Source organism: Harmonia axyridis, chromosome 1 (assembly GCF_914767665.1).
Source record: "Harmonia axyridis chromosome 1, icHarAxyr1.1, whole genome shotgun sequence".
NCBI classification, from domain to species: Eukaryota; Metazoa; Arthropoda; class Insecta; order Coleoptera; family Coccinellidae; genus Harmonia; species Harmonia axyridis.
In genome coordinates, this window is record NC_059501.1 from 49,967,746 (window position 1) to 49,993,980 (window position 26,235).

The window sequence follows — 26,235 nt, forward strand, 5'->3', positions numbered from 1 at the left end:
GTCAATTATGAATAACATTGTTTGGAATAAATTTCCATGAGTTCAACATGATTTATCATTTGATTTCTCCAGGTAGTTTCAATTGAAAACAGAAAACAATATCCTCTCTTTACTTCTTACTGACTTGTTGGTTCTTAATTCTGGATGAATTTCTTTTTTCAATCAAATCTCAGGTTTTATTTGAAAGGTTGATTTTCACTTTTATTAGAGGTCTAATCAATTTATTGATTCAATTACAATATACATGCATTGAAGATGGGATCTGCTAGAACTAAATGGGGGTGAATCATGAAACGTATTTCAATTATAAATAATACTATAATTTGTATAAAAATATATACTGTACATATGTTTCAATAATATTTTATATACATATACATTCAGTTTAAATTAGGGTAATAGAAGACTTAATAAATTTACAACCTTATTCCTATGACTAGCTGACCTTACAGCAATGAATTGTTGCAAAAATGAGGTAGATCTCTTATTAGTAACAGCAATGGGCCCAAAATGTTATTACCCTATTTTTCAGACAAATGATCATTTATATCACACCTTCTTATAATATACACTTTTGAAATGATCAGATTGTGTCTAATAGGTGATAATTTTGTACTAAAATGCATCTTAAGTGGGTAACATAAATAAATATATATTAAAATCCAACAGTAGTGTAGGTACTATAAAATATAAATAATATATAACAGGCATAAAATATTTGACCATCCCAAGGCCTATTAGGTTTCATATCGACGTAAAAGAAAATCCCGAAGAATTCACAACATTAACAGGACATATCAAATGGATTTAAAAAGAATCAAAATATTTTAATACTCACTTGATACTTGAATTCTAATCTATCAGATATTCAACAGAATTTGACAAATCCAGGCTTTTCACCATTATACTGTCAGATATTGCCGTTGCTTGTCTTAAGGAAATAATGTAAATTTAAAAAGGCAGTTTTAAATTTTCTCACATTAGAATAATAACAATAAACATGAACTCTTCTACTTCACATAACATTTAAATGATCAACATAAACGATTTACAGAGAAACTTAAAAAAATTATTTTTCTCCAATATAAATAAAATGTATGTTTCATTCCATTTACTCTACCATTGAGGTATTTCGTATATATAAAATAAGGAATAAAACAATTTTATGAATAAATTTACAAAACAAAACAAATATGTTACACCTGAGTTGTTGAAATTATTGGATGAAATGTATTATTATGTATGTATTATATGGATATTTTCCCTGAGTTTTCCCCTACATATTTTGAAAATAAATGTATATCACGACAGACATAATATGGAACAGATATTTAATGTCATAAAAAATCAATAAAAAGAGAAAGAGAAGATCTAAATCTCAACAACCTGAATTAATCTTTGCATAAAATGTTTCAATTTAAGAAAGTTATACATATTGGAATATCATACAAAAAAAATTTTCAAAGCGTATTGATATAAAGATAAAAAACATTCAGAATAACAATAAAAAGAATTATGATGCTTTCGAAACGTTACCGAAACTAACACATTGAATTTTAATAGTACTGGAAAATTGTACCGAAATTAGAGGAGTTCTTATAAAATTAACAAAAAAGAGTGCCATAAAATCATACTTTGGTACAAGAGTACCAAAAAAAACCAAATTTCCAGTAGGGTCAAGATAATTGCCTCAAAATAACTACATGTGTCCAGCAGAAGTCTATTAAAAATATCGCATATATTTCAATGCCATTTGAAAAGAATGATTTTCTTATTCTCAATTTATATGAACTCTATCCAAAAATGTAAGATTTTGTTCAAATAATACATTCTTTACTTCGAAATAATAATTATAATAATATGATAAGGTTTCTATGTTTATATATTGTCTAAATTAGTACCTTTCAGTTAAATGTGAAATAAATAATAGAATATATTCCATACATGACTTCTTTGTCCAATATTATGTAGAGAACAAAACTATTTGATAATTATACAATTAAGAGCAAGTCCATTATGTTCTTCGCTCTAGTTTTCCTTTTGAGATGAATCTTCAGTTTCTAATGTTCTCCAAAATTATTCCTGATTTTTAGGAGACATTGTTTGTAAGTAACTATTGATACCGGATATGCAAAATCTATTAATCATTCGGACAATGTACACCAGAAGTTAGACTTGACGAGTTGAAGAATAAAAAATTAAATCAGAAGCAAAAACAGATAGTTTATATTAAAATTTGTCAATTACGGTCAAAGAAGTTGATTCAAATGTGAACTGGACATCGGATTAGTTTCCAGCCAGCGTAAGTAGAATGCAATAAATAAAATAATAATTAAAGGTAATTGGCAATCAATATTATATAAATCAATCGCTAGAAATCAAAACATCTTAAGAAAATGTGAAAATCAATTCAAGGCGGTGGCTGAGGAGGAGGGGGAGGTGGAGGGGACTGAAATGTCTGACTAAACCCAGGTAATGGCAAATTAACTTCTTCAGAAGGCTGAAGTAACCTTTGAATTTCAGGATTATTCAAGACTTCAGTTTCATTCAAAATGCCACTGTTATCTGAAACCTGAACCTTCGGTAGAGAAGACGATGAAGAAGATGATTGCATGTCAAAAATCTGTATCAATTCACTTTGCGAAGAAGAAGACATCATCAAGGAAAAATCATCCCTGACATTTCCTTCCAAGAACGGACCGATAAAATTTTGTGGAACAAATTCTTGAACATCATCTAAACAGTACCCTAAGATATCTGTAGGAAGATTACTTTCAGTCAACTGCGTTCTAGTTGCAGATGTATCCTCGAATGTGGGCTCAAATTTCATCAAGGACGATGTTCCTTCTTCCTCTAGAGAAAATGGTATCATTTCATGGCCACCAACAAACATATCTTCCGTTGTATCTTGAGGAACTTCGCATTCAGGGGTTGTTAACTCAGACTTGACAATTGTTTCGACTTTTACACTTGTTGATTCTGAAGAAGTATCAAGATCCTCTATGGGTAAATTCTTTGAATGAGATTTTTTGATATGTCGACCTAAATGATCCTTTCTGCCGAATCTTTGAGGACAGAATTGACATAAAAAATCTCTCATACCAGTATGAACCACTAAGTGTCGCCGAACATCTTTCTTGGTGAAAAATTTTCGGTCGCAATGTTCGCATCTATATTTCTTTTCATTAGGATCCTTGACAGTGCGACTGCCTGCATGTATTTTGAGGTGAAATAAAATATCTTCTTTTGTACTAAAAACGCTTGAACATATTTGACACTCTAAGCTGCCTTCTTGCGCAGAATGAAGAGCTAAATGTTTCTTATAGCTTAGCAGGGAGGTATATTCTTTTTTACAGTGCTCTTTTTCACATATGTATACTTTTTTGGTTGGACTATGAATTTTTATATGATTCTTCAAATGATCCTTTCTATGAAAAGTTCTTTCGCATACTGTACAACTGAATGGTTTTCTGTCAGAATGAATCAGCATGTGCCTTACTAGTTTGAACTTTGAACTGAATGACTTCTTACAGTGCTCGCACTTGAATGGTGAAACAGTTGAATGAATTTGTTGGTGCTTATTCAATTTATCGATATTAGTGTAACTTTTTTGGCAAACTTGACAGGTATAAGGTTTTTTGGGCAATTGAATAACTGAAGGTTGTTTAATTTTTTTCTTTGTATTGATTTTTGTCAGACTTGTACTCGGTTTTGATTTTTGTGTTTGTAGGCCAGATGGACCGGGTTCCTCCGAACTACAGTAAACTTTAGATGACCTTTGATTTGAACTGACTGAATATGACGTACTGGGTTCATATATGCTTGGATAGAACTTAGTTTGACTATAATAATCTTCTATTCGTGCTTGTTCTAAATTACCTGTAGAAAATATTTCGGGTTTGCTAATAATTTGAATTGATTCTGTTGGTTGTGGCAAAATATTTACAGGAGTCAGCATTTGGAGTTGAATCGATGGTGCTTCAAGGAAACCCATTTCTTCCACGGACTGTACTGATGAAAGATCAACAGGAGAAGTGTCTTCGATTGAATGTTCTGGAAGATCCAGGTGTTTTTCTTCTACTACCTTTCTTTTAACTTTATCGCCTGGAGTACCCATGGCGATAGCAGTGAAGACAACATCATCTGTAAAGGAAGGAAATATTCAAATTATAAAGATGAACCCTTTTGTTATTTTGAAAATAAGTCTCACATTCATGGTGTTTTGTGACTAATGGAACATCACTCAGGTGAGGATCTGAATGAGTTGAGAAATGATTTTTAAGACCATCGCAGTACTCTCGTTCTCGAGAAACAGGAAATTTCAAACGGCCTTTACTTTCGAAATCAGTGACGGCTCGTCAGGGTCAACAGAGTCAGACGGTTCGACCAAAAAAATCGAGAGATAAAATCAAAATTTTAATCATTGCAACTTATTTCGAATCATCAATTTCGATATCGAATTTCCTCGAATTGCCTCGAGTTTCACTTGAACTGGCAAATGTAATTTATTTCGATCAACATGATACTTCGAATTACATATTTGATTTCTCGTTGCCATCAATTTCTCTCTCATCTATCCATATTCTGCGTTCTCAAGGACCCTTCAAGTTATGGTACGAGTATTATGCCAAACCTACGGCTCACGCTGTTAGCGACTATAGGTATGGTCCGAATATCGTCGAGAATTTCAGAGGGGTTACTAGTGGTTTTCAATGTTCCAGGTAACCTGCATCGTATTTACGGACCGCTTGACACTTGCCATAGACCGCGGGCACGTCTGACAGACGACAGTAAATGATAATAATAATGTTTATGTTTATTAACCAATTCAAGAAAACTACAATAACAATAATTCTGATACATTTTTAAAGTATGAAGAATTCGGAAAAATAAACTTGGGGAAACTCAAAAAAGCTCGGAGGAGTTGTCAAATCAGCCTGCTGGACAAACAAACGGATCTACTAATGCTTATTGTGTGTTTATGTCATATTGAAAATTGTTTTTTCTCGATAATGCCTCAATTTTGCGCGGTTGTGAAATGTGAAAGTAGAAGCGGCAGAGATAAGGTTTCATTCCACCGATTCCCTTCTATTTACGACAATAGAAAAAATATTAATCCTCTGCCTCAAAAGAGACGTGGATTAAGGCAATTAGAAGAGCAGATTTAATTACTGAGAAGTTGAAATGGGCAACTGTATGTTCAAAACATTTTGTAGGAAGTATACTCATAGAATCAAGGAAACATAGTCATATAAAAATTTATCCAATTATCCAATCCTTCTAATCCATTTACTCATGAACATATTGTATGAATCCAAACTTTTATAGGCTTTGAAGTCTTCTCCTATGTATGCACTCTTCTTATATACAAAATAGTTTATAATGTCGTACATTGAAACTTTAGGAAAGTCCTTCACAGCATTACTACAATCCCCAAATTTCAATAAATAAGGATCACGTCCAAAAAAATTCAAATTCAATATAGTTTATTGGCATTATAAATATACATAATACAATGATACAAATTGTTTTTTATTTTGGAGTTATTTGGTAGCTCCTATATCAATTGTTTATCTATCAGTAAAATTTTTTTTGGCTTTGTGGCCTTTCGATAATGTTTACCTACATGGTATTAAAGAATATATACAGGAAAAATCAGTCTAAAAAAACCTGTTTATAATTATGGATCACATCCATTACTTTCTTTTATCTTCTCTAAATATCTCTTCTAGACATCCATAGACAAGGTGTTAAAATAATCACTTTTATCAGCCATCTCACAAATTATCTCGGTGCAAGCAGAAAGAATAATGAATACAATATCAAATTACGTTACCCTCTTTCAGGTTTACTAAGGATAAACCCATAATTTTCTCAGAATTGCAATTTTTTAATCCTATTAAATTACCATTGTTGTTTATTGAAATACGGTTTGTTTGTCCAGCAGGCTGATTGACAGTTGGCGTGTGACGTCAGGTGCCCGCGGTCCATTGGTGAACCAAATTTTTCTTTGACAGAATTTTGGAGGTTATAAATAGTTTATCTCTTTTAATTTGTAAACTACACAAGCGCGGTCCCAGGGGGGATGTCAAGGGGGTCATGACCAATCCCCCCCCCAAATTGAACCACCAAACACTTAATATGCGTTTCAAGCAGACAAGGTACGAAATGATCCCATCAAAAAACTTGAAACCCATAACAGCGAACCCCCAAAATTTAAGGCTAAGGCCGCACTTGGAACAACTAAACCTTCTTAATGACTCTGAAGGGTATTTGTTTCATAATTAAAATAATAAAGTTTTTGAGTGTAAGATATCATGGAAAATGTTCATAAACATTAATCTGAAAATTAAAATGACAACTGCCAAGCCGAGTGGGAGTGGTTACCGAACCTAACCAGAATAAAAGTACGGTTGCGCTAGTTGGAGGAAATAGTCACAGGTTTTTGAGGAATACGCTCTATTAGTGTGACGTCACAAACCGCTATTTTTGGTTCTCCTGTCAGTGTTCGGAATCCAAACAAATAAATTGTCATTCAAATTAGTACGGTGTCGTTGAAGGAATTGGCTTATTTTCATAAATAAGAGTATTTGAGGAATGATTTCAGTACTAATTGATAAACAGAAGGAACGAGGTTAATACCAGTAAGTTTGAATCCTGTATCATTACCCAGATATTGTAAAGAGCCGTGTTTATCAGTTGAACTTCAACTTCGAACTTACTTCTGTCTATCGATTAATAGTATAATCGTTCCTTAAATAATCTTATTTATCAAAATAAGCCAATCTCTTCAACGACAACGTACTAATTTGAATGACAATTTGTTCTTTAGTGTCGTGCACATATAGAATGCATGCAAGTATGTACAAATGTCAAAATGTTTTCGTGCTCGAAATGGGTTCTACAACTTTCATTGTATTTTAGGTCGCAGATAACAAGTATGGCTCTTTTCTGCTTGATAAATATTCACTTCCAGTTCCACCCCAGAATAACACCCCATAACTTATAAGGCTTTGGGAGAATCCATAGTAGGCATGTTAGACTGCTAGTTTTTCTGCAGTTTGTTTCATTCTCCGTATGGTATAGGTTGCCATTGATAATTTTTTTATGAGGTCATCTATGTGTATTCGAAAACTCAGATTTAGTTGGATGTAGATACCAAAAAACTTTATATTTAAATCATTGTTTGGGCGGGTGTCAAATGATAGATACTGAGTCTTCTCATTATTCATTTTGAAATTATTTGCCTGAAACCATTCCTCGGCCTGTAGAAGTGTACACAATGACTTATTCGAGACTCCTCTTCATCCTCACTAACTATAAAAAGGGAGGTGTCGTCCACAAAGAGTACTGTGCCCTCTGACTGGACATTAACTGGTAAGCCGTTGATGTAGACTAAAAATAATATGGGTCCAAGTATGGACCCCTGCGGAACCCCATACTCTATGCGTTTCCATTCTGAACTCTTCACTCCTATGATGACTTTCTGGTGTCTGTTTCTTAGATAGCTTTCCATCAATTTTAATGTTACTCCTCTGATGTCATAATGTTGCAATTTCTGCAGTAAAACTTCATGCTTGATTGAGTCGAAGGCCTTACTGAGGTCGCATGCAATCATTTTGCATTTTCTCTTTTTATCGAATGAATTGGCTATTTTCAGTAGTAAAGAAGTTATCGCAGAATTAGTTGACCTGTCACTTTGGAAGCCATGTTGCTCATTGCAAATAAAATCATATTTCGGAAGAAAGTCAGATAATCTATCTTTAATGGCCATTTAGAAAGACTTGGAAGAACAGAAATAGATCTGTAATTTGATGGTTTTGTCACCACCTTTGAAGATAGGAGTTATTTTTGCTCTCTTCATCTGTTCAAGAAAATATCTTTCATTACGGCATTTTGTTATAATGATCTCAAGTGGTTCTGCAATGCTTGGTAATACTTGCTTCAGCACGAACGAAGATATACCATATATATCCCTACATTTTTTCTGTTTTAGACGTTTTGAAATTTTGGGTACATCTTCTGTAGTGATTTCCTTCAAAAATGAAGAATTTTCCAGCGATTTTATTATTCTTTTATGAAAATTTGAGGGTCTTACATTATTTGGTGTGCTTTCACTTTCAGGTGGGGCTCCCACTCCAATCAGGTATCCACTCAATAACTGAGTATCCATTTCTGTTGTAGGCTTCGGTTTTCTTGTTATTGTATTCTTCTTTATTATATTCCACACTGCTTTGTTCTTGTTTGCAGTTTTCTCAATGAATTCCCAATTTTCTTTCTTTCTAATTTTGATTATTTTTTCTCTGTACAATCTCCAATATACACTGTGTCCGTGAAGTATGGAATGAAATCATCTTTAGTTGAACAGACCATTTTAAGAAATACTCCTGAAACACGTCGATTTTTGATTTTAAAATACCGTATTTTAAAATAATAATCTAATATACAGTAAAAGTAATGACGTCATATAAAGTAAAAGTAATGACGTCACCGTCATTTTTTTTAAATGGAACACCCCCATTTTGTCTAAATTTTCGGATTACTCTAGCTGAGCTGATTCCAAAAATGTATCACATGTTGATTCCAATTGGTAGAGTGGACAAAAAAACAATAGTTTTGTGTGTGCTCATAAAGTAACGCGTAACATTCTTTATTAATAAAAATTAACAATATTATCAAAAATTGTCTAGCGGCAATTAGTTTGAATGTAACACCCTGTAGTTCGAGATTTCTTTCATTATGTTTTCTTTTCCTGGGAGATTTTATGAAAGAAACTTCGACACATCTTCCTTTGTACACTTCTTATTTATTTTTCCCACGTATAACCCAGCTTTTTGTTCAACTGATCCTTTTGTGTTTACATTTGTTCCCAGAATTTTTAGGTTAGATTAGTTTTTACCTAAAATAGACATAAATTAATTTACAAAAAATGTGTTCTTTTATTTTTACATAAATATTACGTAAATGTGACAAGATTCTTTACTGGGTGTTTACTATGGTTAGTAAGATGGTGGTCCGTATATGTCAAATACGCTCTATTAATTATGACGTCACACACCGCTATTTTTGGTTCTCCTGTCAGTGTTCGGAATCCAAACAAATAAATTGTCATTCAAATTAGTACGGTGTCGTTGAAGGAATTGGCTTATTTTCATAAATAAGAGTATTTGAGGAATGATTTCAGTATTAATTGATAAACAGAAGGAACGAGGTTAATACCAGTAAGTTTGAATCCTGTATCATTACCAGATATTGTAAAAAGCCGTGTTTATTAGTTGAACTTCAAGTTCGAACTTACTGGCATTAATCTCGTTCCTTCTGTCTATCGATTAATCGTAAAATCGTTCCTTAAATAATCTTATTTACCAAAATAAGCCAATTTCTTCAACGACAACGTACTAATTTGAATGACAATTTGTTTGTTTGGATTCCGAACACTGACAGGAGAACTAAAATGGCGGTGTGTGACGTCATCACTAATAGAGCGTATTTGAAATATACGGACCACCAGCTTACTAAACATCGTAAACACCCAGTAAAGAATCTTGTCACATTTAAATATTTATGTAATAATAAAATAACACATTTTATGAAAATTAATTTATGTCTATTTTATGTAAAAACTATGTCAAGAATGAACTCTTTTCTTAAATCTTAAATGTTCAATATTTCACCAAACATTTACGTGAATATTTCATGAAGAAAATGTGTATATACGTTCTACCATTTACGTAATATTTACATAATGGTAGGAAAATACTATTTATGTTATGTCGATTTTATGTGGAAAAATGTATGAAGAATTAACCATTTTTTCAAAACGATCAATTGTTACAAGAAGTTTATGTGACTACTACGTAAAAAAAATTATAGCGAATTGAAGTTGTTACATTTACGTGATATTTACATTATGGTAGGAAAATAATTGTTTTTGCGATATGAAGAAATGACTATTTTTTCAAAATGATTAATGGAAACAAGAAATTTATGTAACTACTACGTAAAAAAATTATATCGAATTGAAGTTTACCATAATTCAAAAGTAGAGGAAACTGCTCGCCAAGATAGTAACTTCTGTGTTAGAGCAACAGCGACACCTAACGGATCGGAAACTGAGTTGAAACCAAGTTTGGATGGAAATCGATTAAGGTCGCAGGACACTGCTTCAGATTACATTGACTCAGGTTTGACAACTGCAGATTCTCGTTAGATCACAAAATCTTCCAAAACTAACCTAAAAATTCTGGGAACAAATGTAAACACAAAAGGATGAGTTGAACAAAAAGCTGGGTTATTTATACGTGGGAAAAATAAATAAGAAGTGTACGAAGGAAAATGTGTCGAAGTTTCTTTCATAAAATCTCCCAGGATCTCGAACTGCAGGGTGTTACATTCAAACTAATTGCCGCTAGACAATTTTTGATAATATTATTAATTTAACTAATGAAGAATGTTACGCGTTACTTTATGAGAACACACAAAACTATTGTATTTTTGTCCATTCTCTACCAATTGAAATCAACATGGGATACATTTTTGGAATCAGCTCAGCTAGAGTAATCAGAAAATTGAAACAAAATGGGGGTGTTCCATTCGAAAAAAAATGACGGTGACGTCATTACTTTTACTGTAGATTCAATCAATCAATTTCAGAGGAAAGAAAAGATAGAGGTGCCTTATAGCATTTGTTGACATCGCTATAACATTTTTGTTTACAAACACTTATAATGTACTGCGTTGCCATTCTGAGGAAGAAGTAATCTTTTCTCCGTTCTGTGGCATAGATGTTTTGCGAATATTCTGAGGATTTGGCAACACGGTTCTATTGTTGTTATTGCACGTGTCAACTAGAGGTGCGTTAAGGGTTAACTGTTCATTTTAATTTCACGTTTGTAATCGGCGTTATTTCATACAAGTTTGTGAATTTTAAGTAACATATTGTTAATTTTAATCATGGTCAATACTCGAAAAACATGTATAGTGTGTAAAACATCGGAAATGAAAACCTAACCTATCATAGGTTAGTTCACGTTTTGAGTCCATAGGCGTAGAATATATCTCGTCTATGGCGTAGTATTTGTGAGATATCGAAAACTTAATTCAATGCTAACATTTGTAGGTTTCCTTCAAATAGAGAATTTAGCAAAATATTGTGCCACGTATTAATATTGCAAATGAACAATTTGCCGAAATATGCATATGTTTGTTCCAAACATTTCATGACTACGCCACTGAAATGTTTACCGCCCCTCTAGTTGTCAATTTTGCAGGTTTGTTGTTGTCCTATCTCACTTTATCATCATGCTGTTGCAATTGATTACAATACAACGCTATTTACTTCTAAGGGCACCTCTATCTTTTCTTTCCTCTGAGCAATCAATTATATATATATTAGATTATTATTTTAAAATCAAAAATCGACGTGTTTCAGGAGTATTTCTTAAAATGGTCTGTTCAGCTAAAAATGATTTTATTCCATACTTTACGGACACAGTGTATATTGGAGATTTGAGTGGGAGCACACCAAATAATGTAAGACCCTCAAATTTTCATAAAAGAATAATAAAATCGCTGGAAAATTCTTTATTTTTGAAGGAAATCACTACAGAAGATGTACCCAAAATTTCAAAACGTATAATACAGAAAAAATGTAAGGATATATATGGTATGTCTTCGTTCGTGCTGAAGCAAGTATTACCAAGCATTGCAGAACCACTTGAGATCATTTTAACAAAATGCTGTAATGAAAGATATTTTCTTGAACAGATGAATAGAGCAAAAATAACTCCTATCTTCAAAGGTGGTGACAAAACCTTCAAATTACAGACCTATTTCTGTTCTTCCAAGTCTTTCTAAATAGCCATTAAAGATAGATTATCTGACTATCTTCCGAAATATGATTTTATTTGCAATGAGCAACATGGCTTCCAAAGTGACAGGTCAACTAATTCTGCGATAACTTCTTTACTACTGAAAATAGCCAATTCATTCGATAAAAAGAGAAAATGCAAAATGATTGCATGCGACCTCAGTAAGGCCCCAATGAAAGTTGTAGAACCCATTTCGAGCACGAAAACAATTTGACATTTGTACATACTTGCATGCATTCTATATGTGCACGACACCAAAGAAGCTATAGAAAAAAACAGCAGAAAACACAATTTTAATACAAGAGGTGAAGACAAATTCAGGATACCCTGTCAAAGAATATCAGCCGCTAAACTCGGTGTTAATCATGACGCCATAAATGTTCATGATAAAAAAGAAATAAAGAAAATACTTCTCCGAATACGCTCAAGTTGTCAACCTCTTCTTCTGCCGTGAATTGTAGGTGGGTGTTATAACTGTTGAAATGTTCCAGAACTGTAGCAAGTGATCCCTCTGGAATCATACATATCAGATCGTCGACATACTTTTTTAAAAAGGGCATAACAAAAGGGATCAGAGGGATCACTTGCTACAGTTCTGGAACATTTCAACAGTTATAACACCCACCTACAATTCACGGCAGAAGAAGAGGTTGACAACTCCATACCTTTTTTAGACATCAGGGTGATAAGAATGGGAGAAGTGTTGAGGACTGATTGGTATAACAAGCCTAGTAGCTCTGGCAGATATTTGCATTATAGATCTTGCCATCCACAAAATATGAAGCTAAATCTAGTCACACAGATGAAAACTAGAGTCTTAAGGTTGACACATCCAACTTTTCATAGTCAATGTATTTTCAAACTGAAAAAGCTATTTGTAAAGAATGGATACCCGATAAAATTACTTAATAAGTTACTTTGCAATACATCATCTTCACCCCCAGTCGAAGTCACCATGTCATTAAACACCGATGCCATGATAGACCGAGCTGACATCGTTTACGCCACTATACCATACATACCAGTACTCTCTAATAAGATTTCCCTGATTTTCAAAGACTACAAACATATCAAGATTGTTAAAACTATGAAACATCCATTATTTAAGTTAGTATTCAGCCGCTTGAAAGACAAAGAAAAAGAAGAATATGAATCTGGAGTCGTGTATAGTATACCTAGTGGCAGTTGTGAGAGAACATACATAGGACAGACTTCCAGATGGATCAAAGAAAGAATAACATCTCATAAGAGTGATGCAAAAAGAAATTTAAGAACTTGTGCCTTGGCTATACATGTGAACAACAATGACCATGTAATAGATTATTCTAACACAAAACTACTCTTTAAGGAACCCCATTACCATAAAAGATTATTCTTGGAGATGTTATCAATAGCAGTGACTGACAATACTATGAATACAAAACAAGATACTAACAATCTTAATAACATCTACTCCTACTTGATAGAATTATCTAAAAATTTCGCATCCACCAATTCGTAGTTTCAACACCTGAAAATAATAAACAAAATTAAGAAAGTGAATATAATTCTGTGGAACCAAACAGTTGTCATTTATATCTCTCTTTGACGGATGGTGTCATGGTTTGTTTACCTTACACGTATTGATGTCTGACAGAATATATGAGTGTTATCAATAATATTAGTTACTTGTTTAATCTTTATTACTGTGAGAGAGTAGTTGGGTTGAACTATTTTGTTTTTTGAATATTTTGAAATAAGATCAACAGGAAGGAATAAAACCACAATATATGTACGTTAGTTTTGTGAACTTGCTTTTTGTAATGTTTATATTTAATATATATTGCAGATCCTTGAGAAAGGTAAGAAGTCTTACCGAAAGCTTGGATGATATAAAAGTGTATCACTGAATTTCCTAGATCGAAACATCCTAACATTCTTATCTATTAGATATATTGCGATCAATAATTTTCTTACGAATTATATATATATATATATATTTTTTTTTTGACCAGTGAGTAACAATGCCTTGGCCAACTAGGCCCGGCATTCTCGCTCCTCAAGCCATACCCTATAAAGGGGGTTAAAAAAAAAATATATATATATATATATATATATTTATGAACAGAACAATCAACCTGTAGGGAATCTATCGATTCCCTCTAAAATATTCCGTCCGAGAACGAAAATTGTAAAAACAGAAGAACTCGGTGTAAAAACTTGGAATGATCAAAGCCACACCCCTTAGGGATCCGTAGAAAGGCGTTGTGAATGGCGAATAGAAAACAGCCTTAATGCCCTTAAAACTCGGCATTTCAGGGAGAATAATTCAACAGAGTTCAGACCATTCTACAAGAAACTACGACTTCCACAGATGTTCCACACTTGCACCGACGACAAGAAGATTGAAGAATTTCACATCTGTTCCCGACCGGCGAAAAACTACCTGCGATCGAGCCACAACGACCCAAGCGTCCAGCGACCCTAAGAATCTAGACAAATACTCATCTTCTTCAAACTCTTTTAGTGGGTTGAAATAAATCGAATACGTATTTTTATCCCGTTCTTTTATTTCCCTAAATTCCTTGGCAGTGAACTACTTGATAGTCACCGTATAAGGACTACAGCCCACAAACCTAACTAATCTATTTAGCCTAACTATCTTCTCTTATTATCAAAAAAATTATATAACAACAACGTAATATTACTTATCTTATATTATAAATTTCAAGTCGAAGATCTATTCGAGCGAAATTATCAATGCGACTCAGAGAAATAACTATCTTCTCTTATTATCAAAAAAATTATATAACGACAACGTAATATTACTTATCTTATATTATAAATTTCAAGTCGAAGATCTATTCGAGCGAAATTATCAATGCGACTCAGAGAAATACAAATATTCAACCAGCGAAACAAGAAAATTTTCTAATTTGATCTCAATGTACGATTTTTCTGAGAAGTTTGTGAAATTCCACTTTTGAACTAAATTTTGGCCGAAATTTTCGATGAGTTGAATGACGTGCGGGACATTAAAATCTACTGATCCCCATTGTAAAATGTCTGCCCTCTCCGAATATTTCCATCAAATTCGAATATTCCACTATACAGGGTATTGAATCTCAGCATGTGAAAAGTACCATATTTTTCTAATACGGACCTGATTTCTTCAATTAGTTTAAAGATCAATCGAAGGACTTAATGGAGTGAATTGTGCGTTCCAAATATAAATCAAATATACTGTGTGGTTCAAAAGTTATAAGGAATTGAAAATATAGGTGAATTCATAAACCACCCTGTATCTCGGCTATGGGGAAGATTAGACTATCATATATAGGTTTTTTGGACTAGTCTAGGGTAGCTCTACCTCAGGTTAACTTATGTACATTTACCAATGAAACACCCTGTATATAGTAAATACATCTGAATGGTTGAAAAGTAGATTGGCATTACATAAATTATATATTAAAAAAACATCCGGATAGATGCGCACTAGCAACCCATCCATTCAAGTTAAACCATAAAATAAATTTCGAAGATGCAATTGTCTTGAAAACGAAAAAAAAAATTCAAAAAAAGGTTGATACTGGAAATGATAGAGATAAATGAATAGGAAAATATTATAAACAAAAAAACAGACACAAATAAGTTGAGTGCTCTATACGGATATTTGTTAGAAAAATCGGAAGAAAACTTATTCTTTTACGATGGTCCAGTTGACGAGTGAAAGAAATAAGACAGATTACGGAAGTGTCAAAAACAAATAAAATAATATTACTAGACAGTTGACACAAGAATAACAAATGAAAGATTTTAAGTATGTAGTATATTTTGGTTGAAAAATGTTTTTATTTTGTTGACGTTAGCACAGTGGAATAGACTTAGAATTAGAAAATAGTAAAATAATGCAATATTAGAATATTTCTGATCATAATTATAGATCTAAGGCAATATTTCTTTTCAATACGATATTATACAGGGTGTATCACGAATGATTGTACAGCTTTCAGGTCACTTGCAGGACATTTTGGTGTGTCTGAATCAGTGCTCGAAATATATCCTAACTATATCAGTTCAAGAGATACTGGATGTTTTATGATTTCATCAAAAACTTTCAATCGGCATAACTCTTGAACGCCTGCATGGATCTTCATGAAAATTTGAGGGAATGAGTATAGGCCAATGCCTCATATTTTCAATCAATGACTCATCTATAGCGCATATATAATTATATTCTTTTTTCCACAACTTGTGAAACACCCTGTACATCGAATTTTCGAGAAGTAAAATTCTCCTCAGAATCTACTAAGAATACTTTTTGAAACAAGTTGATTTGAAATAATGGCACACTGCGTATCAATATTTCATGAGATATTGAATATCTGGAATTTTCGATCCATCGTAAACGCGGACCTGTTTCTCGGAATAATGCGTTAATTCATAATATTGAATTGATTTAATTTCTCACTATTGTACTATTGTATTCAGGAGTCTTGTTTTCACAAAATTTGGAAAAGGGGACTATTAATCACAATTCCTAAATCGAAGGCAGACACCAGGAGGCTCAAAAACTATAGACCAATAACCCTACTCCCAGTAATTGGAAAGAACCTTAAGAAAATAATCAAATCTAGGATGATGAAAATACTAAGCCACAAGATTCCCAATTTCCAATTTGGTTTCAAACAGAAAACATCGACTATCCACCCACTGATCATACTCACCCAGAATGTACAATGTAAAAGAAAAGAAGGAAATAGTACGGCAGCAATATTTGTGGACATACAGAAAGCGTTCGACAGTGTTTGGCACTCTGGACTGATTTACAAACTACATAATCAGGGCTGTCCCACATATCTCCTAGGGTTGATTAATGCATTTCTCACAGACAGGACAATCCAGGTGAAAGTCAAGAACTCACTTTACAAAGAGTTCACACCGAGACAAGGACTTCCTCAGGGCTCCCCTCTATCACCATATCTGTGCAAACTTTATAGTTCGGACATCTTACCACAAGAGTCACAAGACCTAATGAGTTGTATTTTACAGTTTGCAGACGACACCAGTGACACCACACTGATCGCACATGGTAAAAGTACACAAGAGGCAATGAATAGACTAGAACAGCTGAAAAATGGGATGGCTCTATGGTTAAGGAAGTAGAGAATAAAACTCAACCCCAAAAAATCAAAATTTATGCTTTTCCACCATAAAAGCAACCAGAACTCGCCTAGTATATCCTTGGACAACATCAATTTAAAACCAAGCACAAACTGCAGATATCTGGGAATGACAATCGACCACAAACTAAATTTCAAAATGCATGTCAAATCAACTAAGCTAACAACAATCAACAGAGCTAACCACTTCAGATCATTGACATACAGAGATCATGGTATTGGGGTAGAAACAGCCAGCAAAATATACAGGGTGAGTCTTTGACTTGTACATATATTTTAACCGAAGATTCTTGAGGTCAAAAGAAACACTTTTTTCATTTACCATTTTTTCCGATTCGGCCCTGTTAAAAAGATATAGCCATTTTAAATTTTCATAATGAGCTAATTCACCCCTAATAACCGGAACACTGAAGTTTTCGCAAGTATAAGACATACAATTTGAACCTTGGAAATAAGCTACTAGATTGGAAAAGCCATCATAAACTCACTTTTAACATTCCATTTGTTGAACAAAGTAGAATTTATAATACAATAAATGAGTTATCCCAATTTCATTGACGATAAAGATCAAATATTTTTCTCTTGATTTTCTATTTCATTTTCGATAATCATAACGAATTGAGCTCGCTACCACTCATATTAGCTTAGCTCTGATACTCATAATTCATATCCATTCATTTATTATATCGCATTTATAATATATCGTTGTTTATTTCATTTCGTATGCCATTTAACCTCACATTCTCAAATTAATAATATTCACAATAACACAGACTAACTAGTAATCTGTGCTAGTAGTCTGTGGTTACAAGTTTGAACCTTAAATTTCGAGTGTTGCAAATTTAAACACAGCAGTTCGAATAATCTATGTTCTAACCTAAAATATTCATATACATTGAGATTACACTGTTGTTATTATGATATTTGATTAGCATGAAATGAAAATCATCGAAGATTTGAAGAATCCCAACAGAATATTGAAGTTCCATACATATTTTCGAGAAATTTAAAAACAATTTCCAAAATAATTGTGTGGATACAAAATAAATAAGTGTGCATTCTGATAGAAAGTAATTCCTTTATGAAATGAAGCATTTGATTTGTTCCAACTATCTCATAAAAATAAGAATAATGATCTGCTTCAATATTTTTGGAGCCATCAGTGTGAAAATATGGAAATGAAGTTTTATGGCTCTGTAATCAATGGAAAATGTTTGACTCCACTTGTAATCAAATTTGTTCTATAATATGTACCTACATTATAGTCAACTCTACTACTTGATTCATCTTGATTTTGCCATTGAAAATAAATGAGAGGTATTCAATATAAATATCCACAGTTGAATATCCCGATTCTTTCAACTCACCTATTTGTTTTCATATTAAAACAATTATGGCACTCTTCGAAGTATGTCAATCATATGCTCTAGGATGAATTTATGGAATAGTAAAAGAATAAAAGTATTTAATCTCAATCACGTGAAAATTTGTCTAGTATGTACTTAGTGGTATGTTTCGATGTGAGTTTGAATGACCCTCGAAGAATACAGTATTGTTCGATAGCAGCAGTCTTTAGTGGGATATTGACTGTTGTCATTATAATGGGACTATTTTGTGAAAACTTTTTTAAACATGGGCGCTATGGGAAATCTGGACTTTTCAAAATAGAATGTTGATTTTAATGAAGTATCTTCTTATTATAAGAGCTGTGTCAAAGCTCAGTAATTTGTAATCAAATCGAGGAGTTGAGGTGAGCTTATTCAAATAACTTCATTTTCAAACTAAGTTGGCTAGTACTTCAATTCTAAAATCTGAGACATGACATCATAGTAAATATTAATTTCTGTGGTTTTTTTTCCACAACAGAACAGAGTTGCATTTAGCCAAAGTACCCAATTTTTCGAATTTCACAGATAATTTTTTTTTTTAAAGATCAAGTTACTCGAAAACGGCGCTTTGTAGGAGAAAATATGAAGAATACTTTTATTTTTCAAATTAGCCAAATATTGTTCAATGAACGTTCAAATTACTTTTAAGAGTTGGGTTCTTCGAATTTCTGGTATTTTTATGTGATGTAATGTTCATAATGAAGAAACTGAAAGATGTGTAGGGAATCTTGTGTTCGGAGAAGATGTATCACATCAAGGAAAAGCCATATTCCAAAAATCATTTCCTTCAATAGAACCATTTACGAGATATAGCTGAAAATCACATTTTTTTATCGATTTTCAACAGCCTGTATCTTTGTAACCGGGCCGAATCGGAAAAAACTATAAAGGAAAAAAGTGTTTCTTTTGACCTCAGGAATCTTCGGTTGAAATATATGTACAAGTCAAAGACTCACCCTGTATAGCATGATCTGCAGACCTCTACTTGAATATGGACACCAAATCCTGGGACAGTGCAACAAGAGCACCTTCGAAATAACAGGGGTGGCCGAACGCACTAGTCTACGAAAGATCACCAAAATGAGACACCCGAACAATCCACTGCATAATCCTTCTAACAAATATCTTTACGAGAAGACAAAGATTGAACCAATAGGTGATAGGGTACTTAGATTAAACAAGAAGTTCATTGGTCAACAGCACAACATTAATATATTAGAATTAATATATTAGAAACTTGTCATATTAGAGGAAATAAACTTGTAGTCAACAATAAAGAGTATACACTCCACGATTTAGAAGAAGCTCGAAAACATCCCACTGTCCGCCGGACTAACAGCAACCCGGCGACCCCGACTCAGTCCCTAATACATAACCCGGAAGAAGTACGAACTCAGGCTCAACCTCCTGAAAATATCGAGGAGATCTCGGTTCTCGACCGATTGCAAAGCACACCAGTGGCTGAAAACACTGCTAGAAAAATTGTAAAGCCAGAAAGAGTAACCAGATTGCGCTTGAACGTACAAAGAAAGGATTTGAAATAGTTGATTTTGTTGTGTTTTGTCCTGTTGTTTATTTTTGTTGCGTTGGGCTATTAAGTTGTTTGGCTTTTTCTGTGGGTTTTCTGCTACAAAATGGATCCATACATTAGAGAATATAAGAACGAACCAATCATTGCTAAGATTATACCTGACATAGATCATTTTTTGCCACCTATACAAACACCACTTAATATCTTACATCTTAATATTAGAAGTGCGATGAAAAATATGGACGAATTTGTTTTGTTTCTGAATAAACTTGCGCTCGATATTCAAATTATTGTACTCACCGAAACGTATTTCGTCTATGACCTGAATTTGCTGCAGATTGAAGGGTATACCATTTTATACAATGAGGGTTCACTCAATAAGAACGATGGAGTGTTGGTTTATATTAGGAATGAAATCAGTTTTTCACACGAAATAAAGAAACTAGGAAATATAAACATTCTGGAAGTTTCAACACAGTTTGGATCTAAGAAAGCTATTTTAACAGCCGTCTATAGACCCCCAAGTACATGTCCAAAAAAATTCAACATTGATTTACAGCAATATATTCAAACGGTTGAAAGGAGCGATATGCATGTTATAACAGGAGATATAAATATAGATCTTATGTCGAATTCAGATTTTTCTGAGGAATACAAGAATATCTTGAACACATACGGATATGAATCGCACATAAATGACTACACTCGACCAGAAAGTAAAACTTGCATAGATCATTTCTATGTGAAAGAAAATGTTTCTATTCCAATTCAATCGTACGTCTTTCAACATATTATTACCGATCACTATCCTATTGCATTAACTGTGGACTTGGATGCAACATCAACGAGACAGCCCAATTCCGATTCTAGAAATAAAAAATATATAGATTACGCAGCACTAAAGACAAACTTGAGAGAGGAGAGGTGGGAAAAATTTTATTCTGTCCATAATATAGATGAAATGGCTGATGAATTTGTTGACAGAATAAGTGCATATATCGAAAAAACAACTAAAAATATAAGGTTAAAAAAACAAAAAAATATTAAAAAGAAGTGGATTACTTCCGCGCTCCTCACATCGATAAATAGAAAACAGCACCTGTATAAAAATTTACAAAAGGATCCGAATAATTCACTTCTGACGACAGAATACCACGTTTATAAAGGTAAGTTGGCAAAGTTAATCAAAGTTGCGAAGAAGAATTATGCACGAAAGCTAATAAAGGACAATGTTAACCAGTCCAAGGCACTCTGGGACAGTGTAAATAACATATGCAATCGTTCGAAGCCTGAGACAAAGATTGAAAAGATTGTATCGGCAGATGGAACAATGGTAGAGTCTGGGAAACGGATCTGTGACAGTTTTAATGCATACTACTCTAACTTAGGTCAGACGTATGCAGAAAAAATAAGTGTTCCGGAAAACTATAGAGAACATGAAAAAACAGTAAGAAGCTCCTTGTTTCTCACCCCTGCGAACATCGAGGAGGTCCACGAGACGATTGTGAAACTGCGGCAGGGAACAGCACCGGGATATGATGGCATAAGAGCGGAAACTCTAAGGAATATATCTGACGAGATAAAGGCACCTCTGACTCACCTAATAAACTGTTGCTTTGATGAAGGATATTTCCCGAAAAGTTTAAAAACAGGTATTATAAAACCTCTATTCAAAAAAGGTAGTAGATTGGAAATGAAGAACTACAGGCCAATATCGTTGATCAGCAATATAGCAAAAGTTATGGAAAAAATATTGAAAAAGAGGATTATAAAATTTTGCACGAAACATAAAATTATCTCACAATTTCAATATGGCTTTGTAGAAGAAAAATCAACCGAAGATGCAATCAGACACCTGACATCCTGTATTTACAACTCACTAGATAAGAAAAAACAATCCTTATGTATATTTATCGATCTCTCTAAGGCCTTTGATACAGTCTCCCATGAAAAACTACTCAATAAATTGGAAAAATACGGTTTCAGAGGTAAAATTTACAACATGATGAGAAGTTATTTGATGGATCGGGAACAAAAAGTAAGTGTAAATGGAGAGTTAAGTGAAGCAATGTATGTAAATTACGGGGTGCCTCAGGGCACGGTTCTTGGACCCCTTTTATTCACACTGTATATAAACAGTTTGTTGAGTGTCAGAGTAAGAGGCAGAGTTCTCTGTTTTGCAGACGACGTGGCGTTGTTTTGTGAGTCAGATTCTTGGAACACCCTGAAAGCTGAGGCCGAGAAGGACTTCAGTAATCTGGATATGTGGTTCAGGTACAATAAATTGACGATAAATTTGGAGAAAACGAGATATTTACCATTCGCATCGTACTCGAGTGGATTACCACATATTGGACCCCTGATGGTCACACCGAACTTACATATCCCGGAAGCGGACTCCATCAAATATTTGGGTATAACGATCGATAGACACCTTAAATGGGACATGCATATCAAAAGTATCGTCAACAAGCTAAGAGGCATTTTATATAAAATTAAATATTTAAAAGACTACCTCGACTTGAAACACCTGAAATTGCTGTACTTTGCATTAGTGCGGCCACAATTGTCGTATGGAATTATTGGTTGGGGCGGCGTGAATGATAATCATTTGGAGAACTTAAATGTAATGCAAAGATGGATACTTAGAATTATTTACGGTAAACCACTCATGTTCTCCAACGATAGTTTGTACAGGGAGTCCGGGATGCTTGATATAAGACAACTCTTCTGTCTCAGTATGCTAATAAATATGAAAAAGTCGAAAATTACTTCCGATCCAGTTGACCACTGTTATAACACCAGAAATAGATCAAGCTCCTTAAACATACCCCGTTGTGAAAAGAATATAGGACAGCGCTGCTGTAACTACCTTGCTCCGAAAGTTTTCAATCAGCTACCCTCGTACATAAGGAAACTCAACAGTTTAAGTTTGTTCAGAAAGATGTCAAGGAAGTGGATAGTATCTATCGGAAGATCAGGATTGATTGCTCTGATCAGCCAAAGGCTGTTCTAGGTGGAACTACAGGAAGCAGAAATATTTCTCGTTTTGTTGTGTATTTTGAGTTTGTTCGTTCACTTGTCAATAAAGGATAGTTAAATCTAGGTTGATTATATCACGTACAAGCAATAGCTTTCGTAGCTAAAGCTTCTGTGATTAACACTTTATTCACTCCTTTATTTGTTATAATACATGATTTTATTATTGTGTGAGCATTTATGTTCTCCACTCATGTTTTGTATTTTCTTACTGTGTATATATGTTGTAATGTAGTCAGTGAATAAATTATTATTATTATTATTATTATTATTAATATACAATTTAACCCACCCGGAAAGACCCAAAAGGAAGATACCAGTACAACCAATATTTCAATACTTACGTAGCCTACGTAGCATGGATAATATAGAGAGAAAACAGCTGATCTGGTATGGACATGTTCAACGAATGGGACAATCACGACTGTCAAAAATAGCAATGGAGGGGATACCAAACATGAGAAGACGAAGAGGGAGACCAAGAAAGAACTGGATGGAGGGAATACGAAAAGCAATGAGAGATCGAAACTTACAAGCAGGGCAATGGGAAGATCGCAAACAATGAATTCTAGGCATCGGACAACGTCGTCGCACGTTTTAAACCGGGATATATATATATATATATATATATATATATATATATATATATATCGGTGAACGGCTTGGTGGAGGCCCACATGCTGGAAAATACAAAGAGGCTGCAACTTGATACTTACTTGATTAGTCAAGCCCAAAAGCAAGTGATTTTGGGCACTACGCGGATAGTCAGGAGGTTCTTGACCAGCTCCTGAGAACAATCTTGGCTGAAGAATCAGCCCGGTTGTCTCACGTACCAACCCGATAAATGGTGGAAAAAAAAATATATATATCATATATATATATATATATATATATATATATATATATATATATATATATATATATATATATATATTATATACGTAGCCTACCCTAATATTCTTTATGTTCTATATTTCACAGACTCACACCTCATAAAAAAAAAAAAAAATAAACTTTAAAACAGAAATTGTACAAGGGCAGGAAGGCCTCGGTCGATAGCCCTTTGAAAAGTTTTCAATAAAGTTATTCTCTCTCTCTCTCTCTCTCTCTCTCTCTATTTCTCAGTATCATGACTAAAGGCAGCAGATATTTCAAAAAATTACAAAACGAAATAATTTTCTACATCTTATTTACACTTTCGCAAAAAATTTCTTTATACCCCTTCCCCATCAATTTTCCTATGATATTTGTTCTCGAAAATTTCCCTATTTCTTTTTGACACCTTCTAGCTCTTGTACTGAATGTTCTGCAGCTTTCATAGCCTTTCTTTCTGGTCCACTATTTATCTTCTCACATGAGGCTTGAATCGATCTGAAGCTCAAGATATCATTTATTTTCAATCCTATGTGAAAGATCACAGAAGAAATTCGTTTACTCTGAATTCAACCCATTTCAAAATCTAAGTGGCTCATACTAAGAATTTTGACATTTCAAACCATTGTCGGGTTATTATTGCAATAGAAAAATACGCAAGTGGTATTGGATGGAATTCGTGATGGAATAACATGCAGCACATTGCCTACGTCATGTTACTGAGAATTTCAATCGATTCAATATGAATAGATGCATCATTCGGAGATTCACAGGTCCGTGTTAACTATAAATTGAAAATTCCTAATATTTATTTATTTGTTCAACCATAAACGGACTTGCCAGAGGAGAACAAGGTAAAGTGCTTGAAAAGCGAAAAATAACAAAGATTATCTGGAAAAAAAAAATAACACAATAAAATTACACACTTTCACTTGAATGCCAAGGTGTTGAAGACTGGAGCGAGAAGGAATTCGTGACCAATTGTAGATGTGCTGTCGTACCTCGGGATTCACGGGTGGAACCAGGATTCAGCAGACTAATTTAGTTTTTTGGCTGTTTGGTATCTGATATATTAGTGATAACAGGAGTACCAAATTGATATTTTATGTTAATATTAGATTCTCCTGCATTTATTCTGCGCTTGAGCTGTTCACGTAACTCGCTAAGTTCCTTGATTTGCATAAGTGTATTGTCGTCCGAGATGCTGAAATTTCGGCAATCAGGTTTACTGCTTACCTCTGCGCAGCACGGTTTCAGATCAGGTCGCTCAACTCAAACTGGAGTTTTGGAATTTGTTGAATTTGTATACGACTGCCTCGATAATGGCTCATATGTTGCCGGATTATTTTTTGATCTTTCTAAAGCATTTGATAGTATCTCCTTTCAATTCATATTAGACAAATGTTACAATCTTGGATTTAGGGGAGTATTTCATGACTGGATTCGAAGTTATCTTGAGGGCAGAGTTGCATCCGTCAGAGTTCAAGATTCTTCATCCAGTAAACATAATTTGAAGTTAGGTGTGCCTCAGGGCTCTGTCTTGGGACCGCTCTTGTTTTTGATATTTATCAACGATCTGCCTGAGAATTTGTTGAGATTGTTTATTAATAAGTCTAAAACTTGTCCAGATCTGATGAAGATACTAAGAGCAATCTTGTTTGCTGATGATTTTTCATTAGCCGTTACTGCGGATACTTTGGAGGAGCTACAGGGGTTGTGCGTTTTATTGGTTCATTGCTTCGTTGAATGGTGCTATGTTAATGCTATCATGATAAATGTGAACAAGACTGAATGCGTTTACTTCTCGATTTCGAATAATGATAGTACCCTTGTAATTCGACATTCAGATTCTATTATTGCATCAAAGAACTGCACGAAGTTCCTAGGTATCTACATCGATAGGCACTTAAAGTGGAATTCACACGTTGATGAAGTATGTGAAAAGCTGTACAGTTCTTATTATGCTTTAAGTCGAGTCACTTCCCTTGTGCTCACTTATGAATGTATATTATAGTTTAGTATTTAGTCACCTATCGTATAATATCATGGTATGGGGTAATTCAACAGAAACTGATAGAGTATTTATTATACAAAAAAGAATTTTACGTATGATATTCAACGTATCTCCACGATCCTCTTGTAGACCAGTTTTCTTAGAAAATAGGATATTGACACTGGCTTCCATTTTCATATTGAGATGTTTGGTTTTTGCAAAGGAAAATGAGGAAAGTTTTGTAAAATTGTCAAGCTTTCATTCCCATAACACTAAGAATAAGAAAATATTGTCAATTCCCAAACATAAGACATCAAAATTTGAAATGTCACCTAAGTACCAGTGTATTAAGTTATTTAACCATCTACCTAGTAACATT

General features: G+C 33.7%; 1 protein-coding gene across 8 annotated transcripts in view; it reads right to left on the reverse strand.

Moving 5' to 3' along the window:
• Positions 1-298: 298 nt before the first annotated feature.
• The window catches only part of LOC123673532 (zinc finger protein PLAG1-like), a 57,262-nt gene continuing 31,325 nt past the window's right edge, over positions 299-26,235 (reverse strand). For 6 of the 8 annotated variants that reach the window (XM_045608099.1, XM_045608073.1, XM_045608091.1 and 3 more), the window contains one exon: positions 299-4,143. In XM_045608099.1, the coding sequence (XP_045464055.1) occupies positions 2,411-4,117 (1,707 nt within the window). In that variant the 5' untranslated portion in view covers positions 4,118-4,143 and the 3' untranslated portion in view covers positions 299-2,410. Of the gene's footprint in view, positions 4,144-8,098; positions 8,377-10,030; positions 10,433-26,235 lie in introns of those variants that run through there. The other 2 variants (XM_045608131.1, XM_045608122.1) reach the window with 2 other exon arrangements.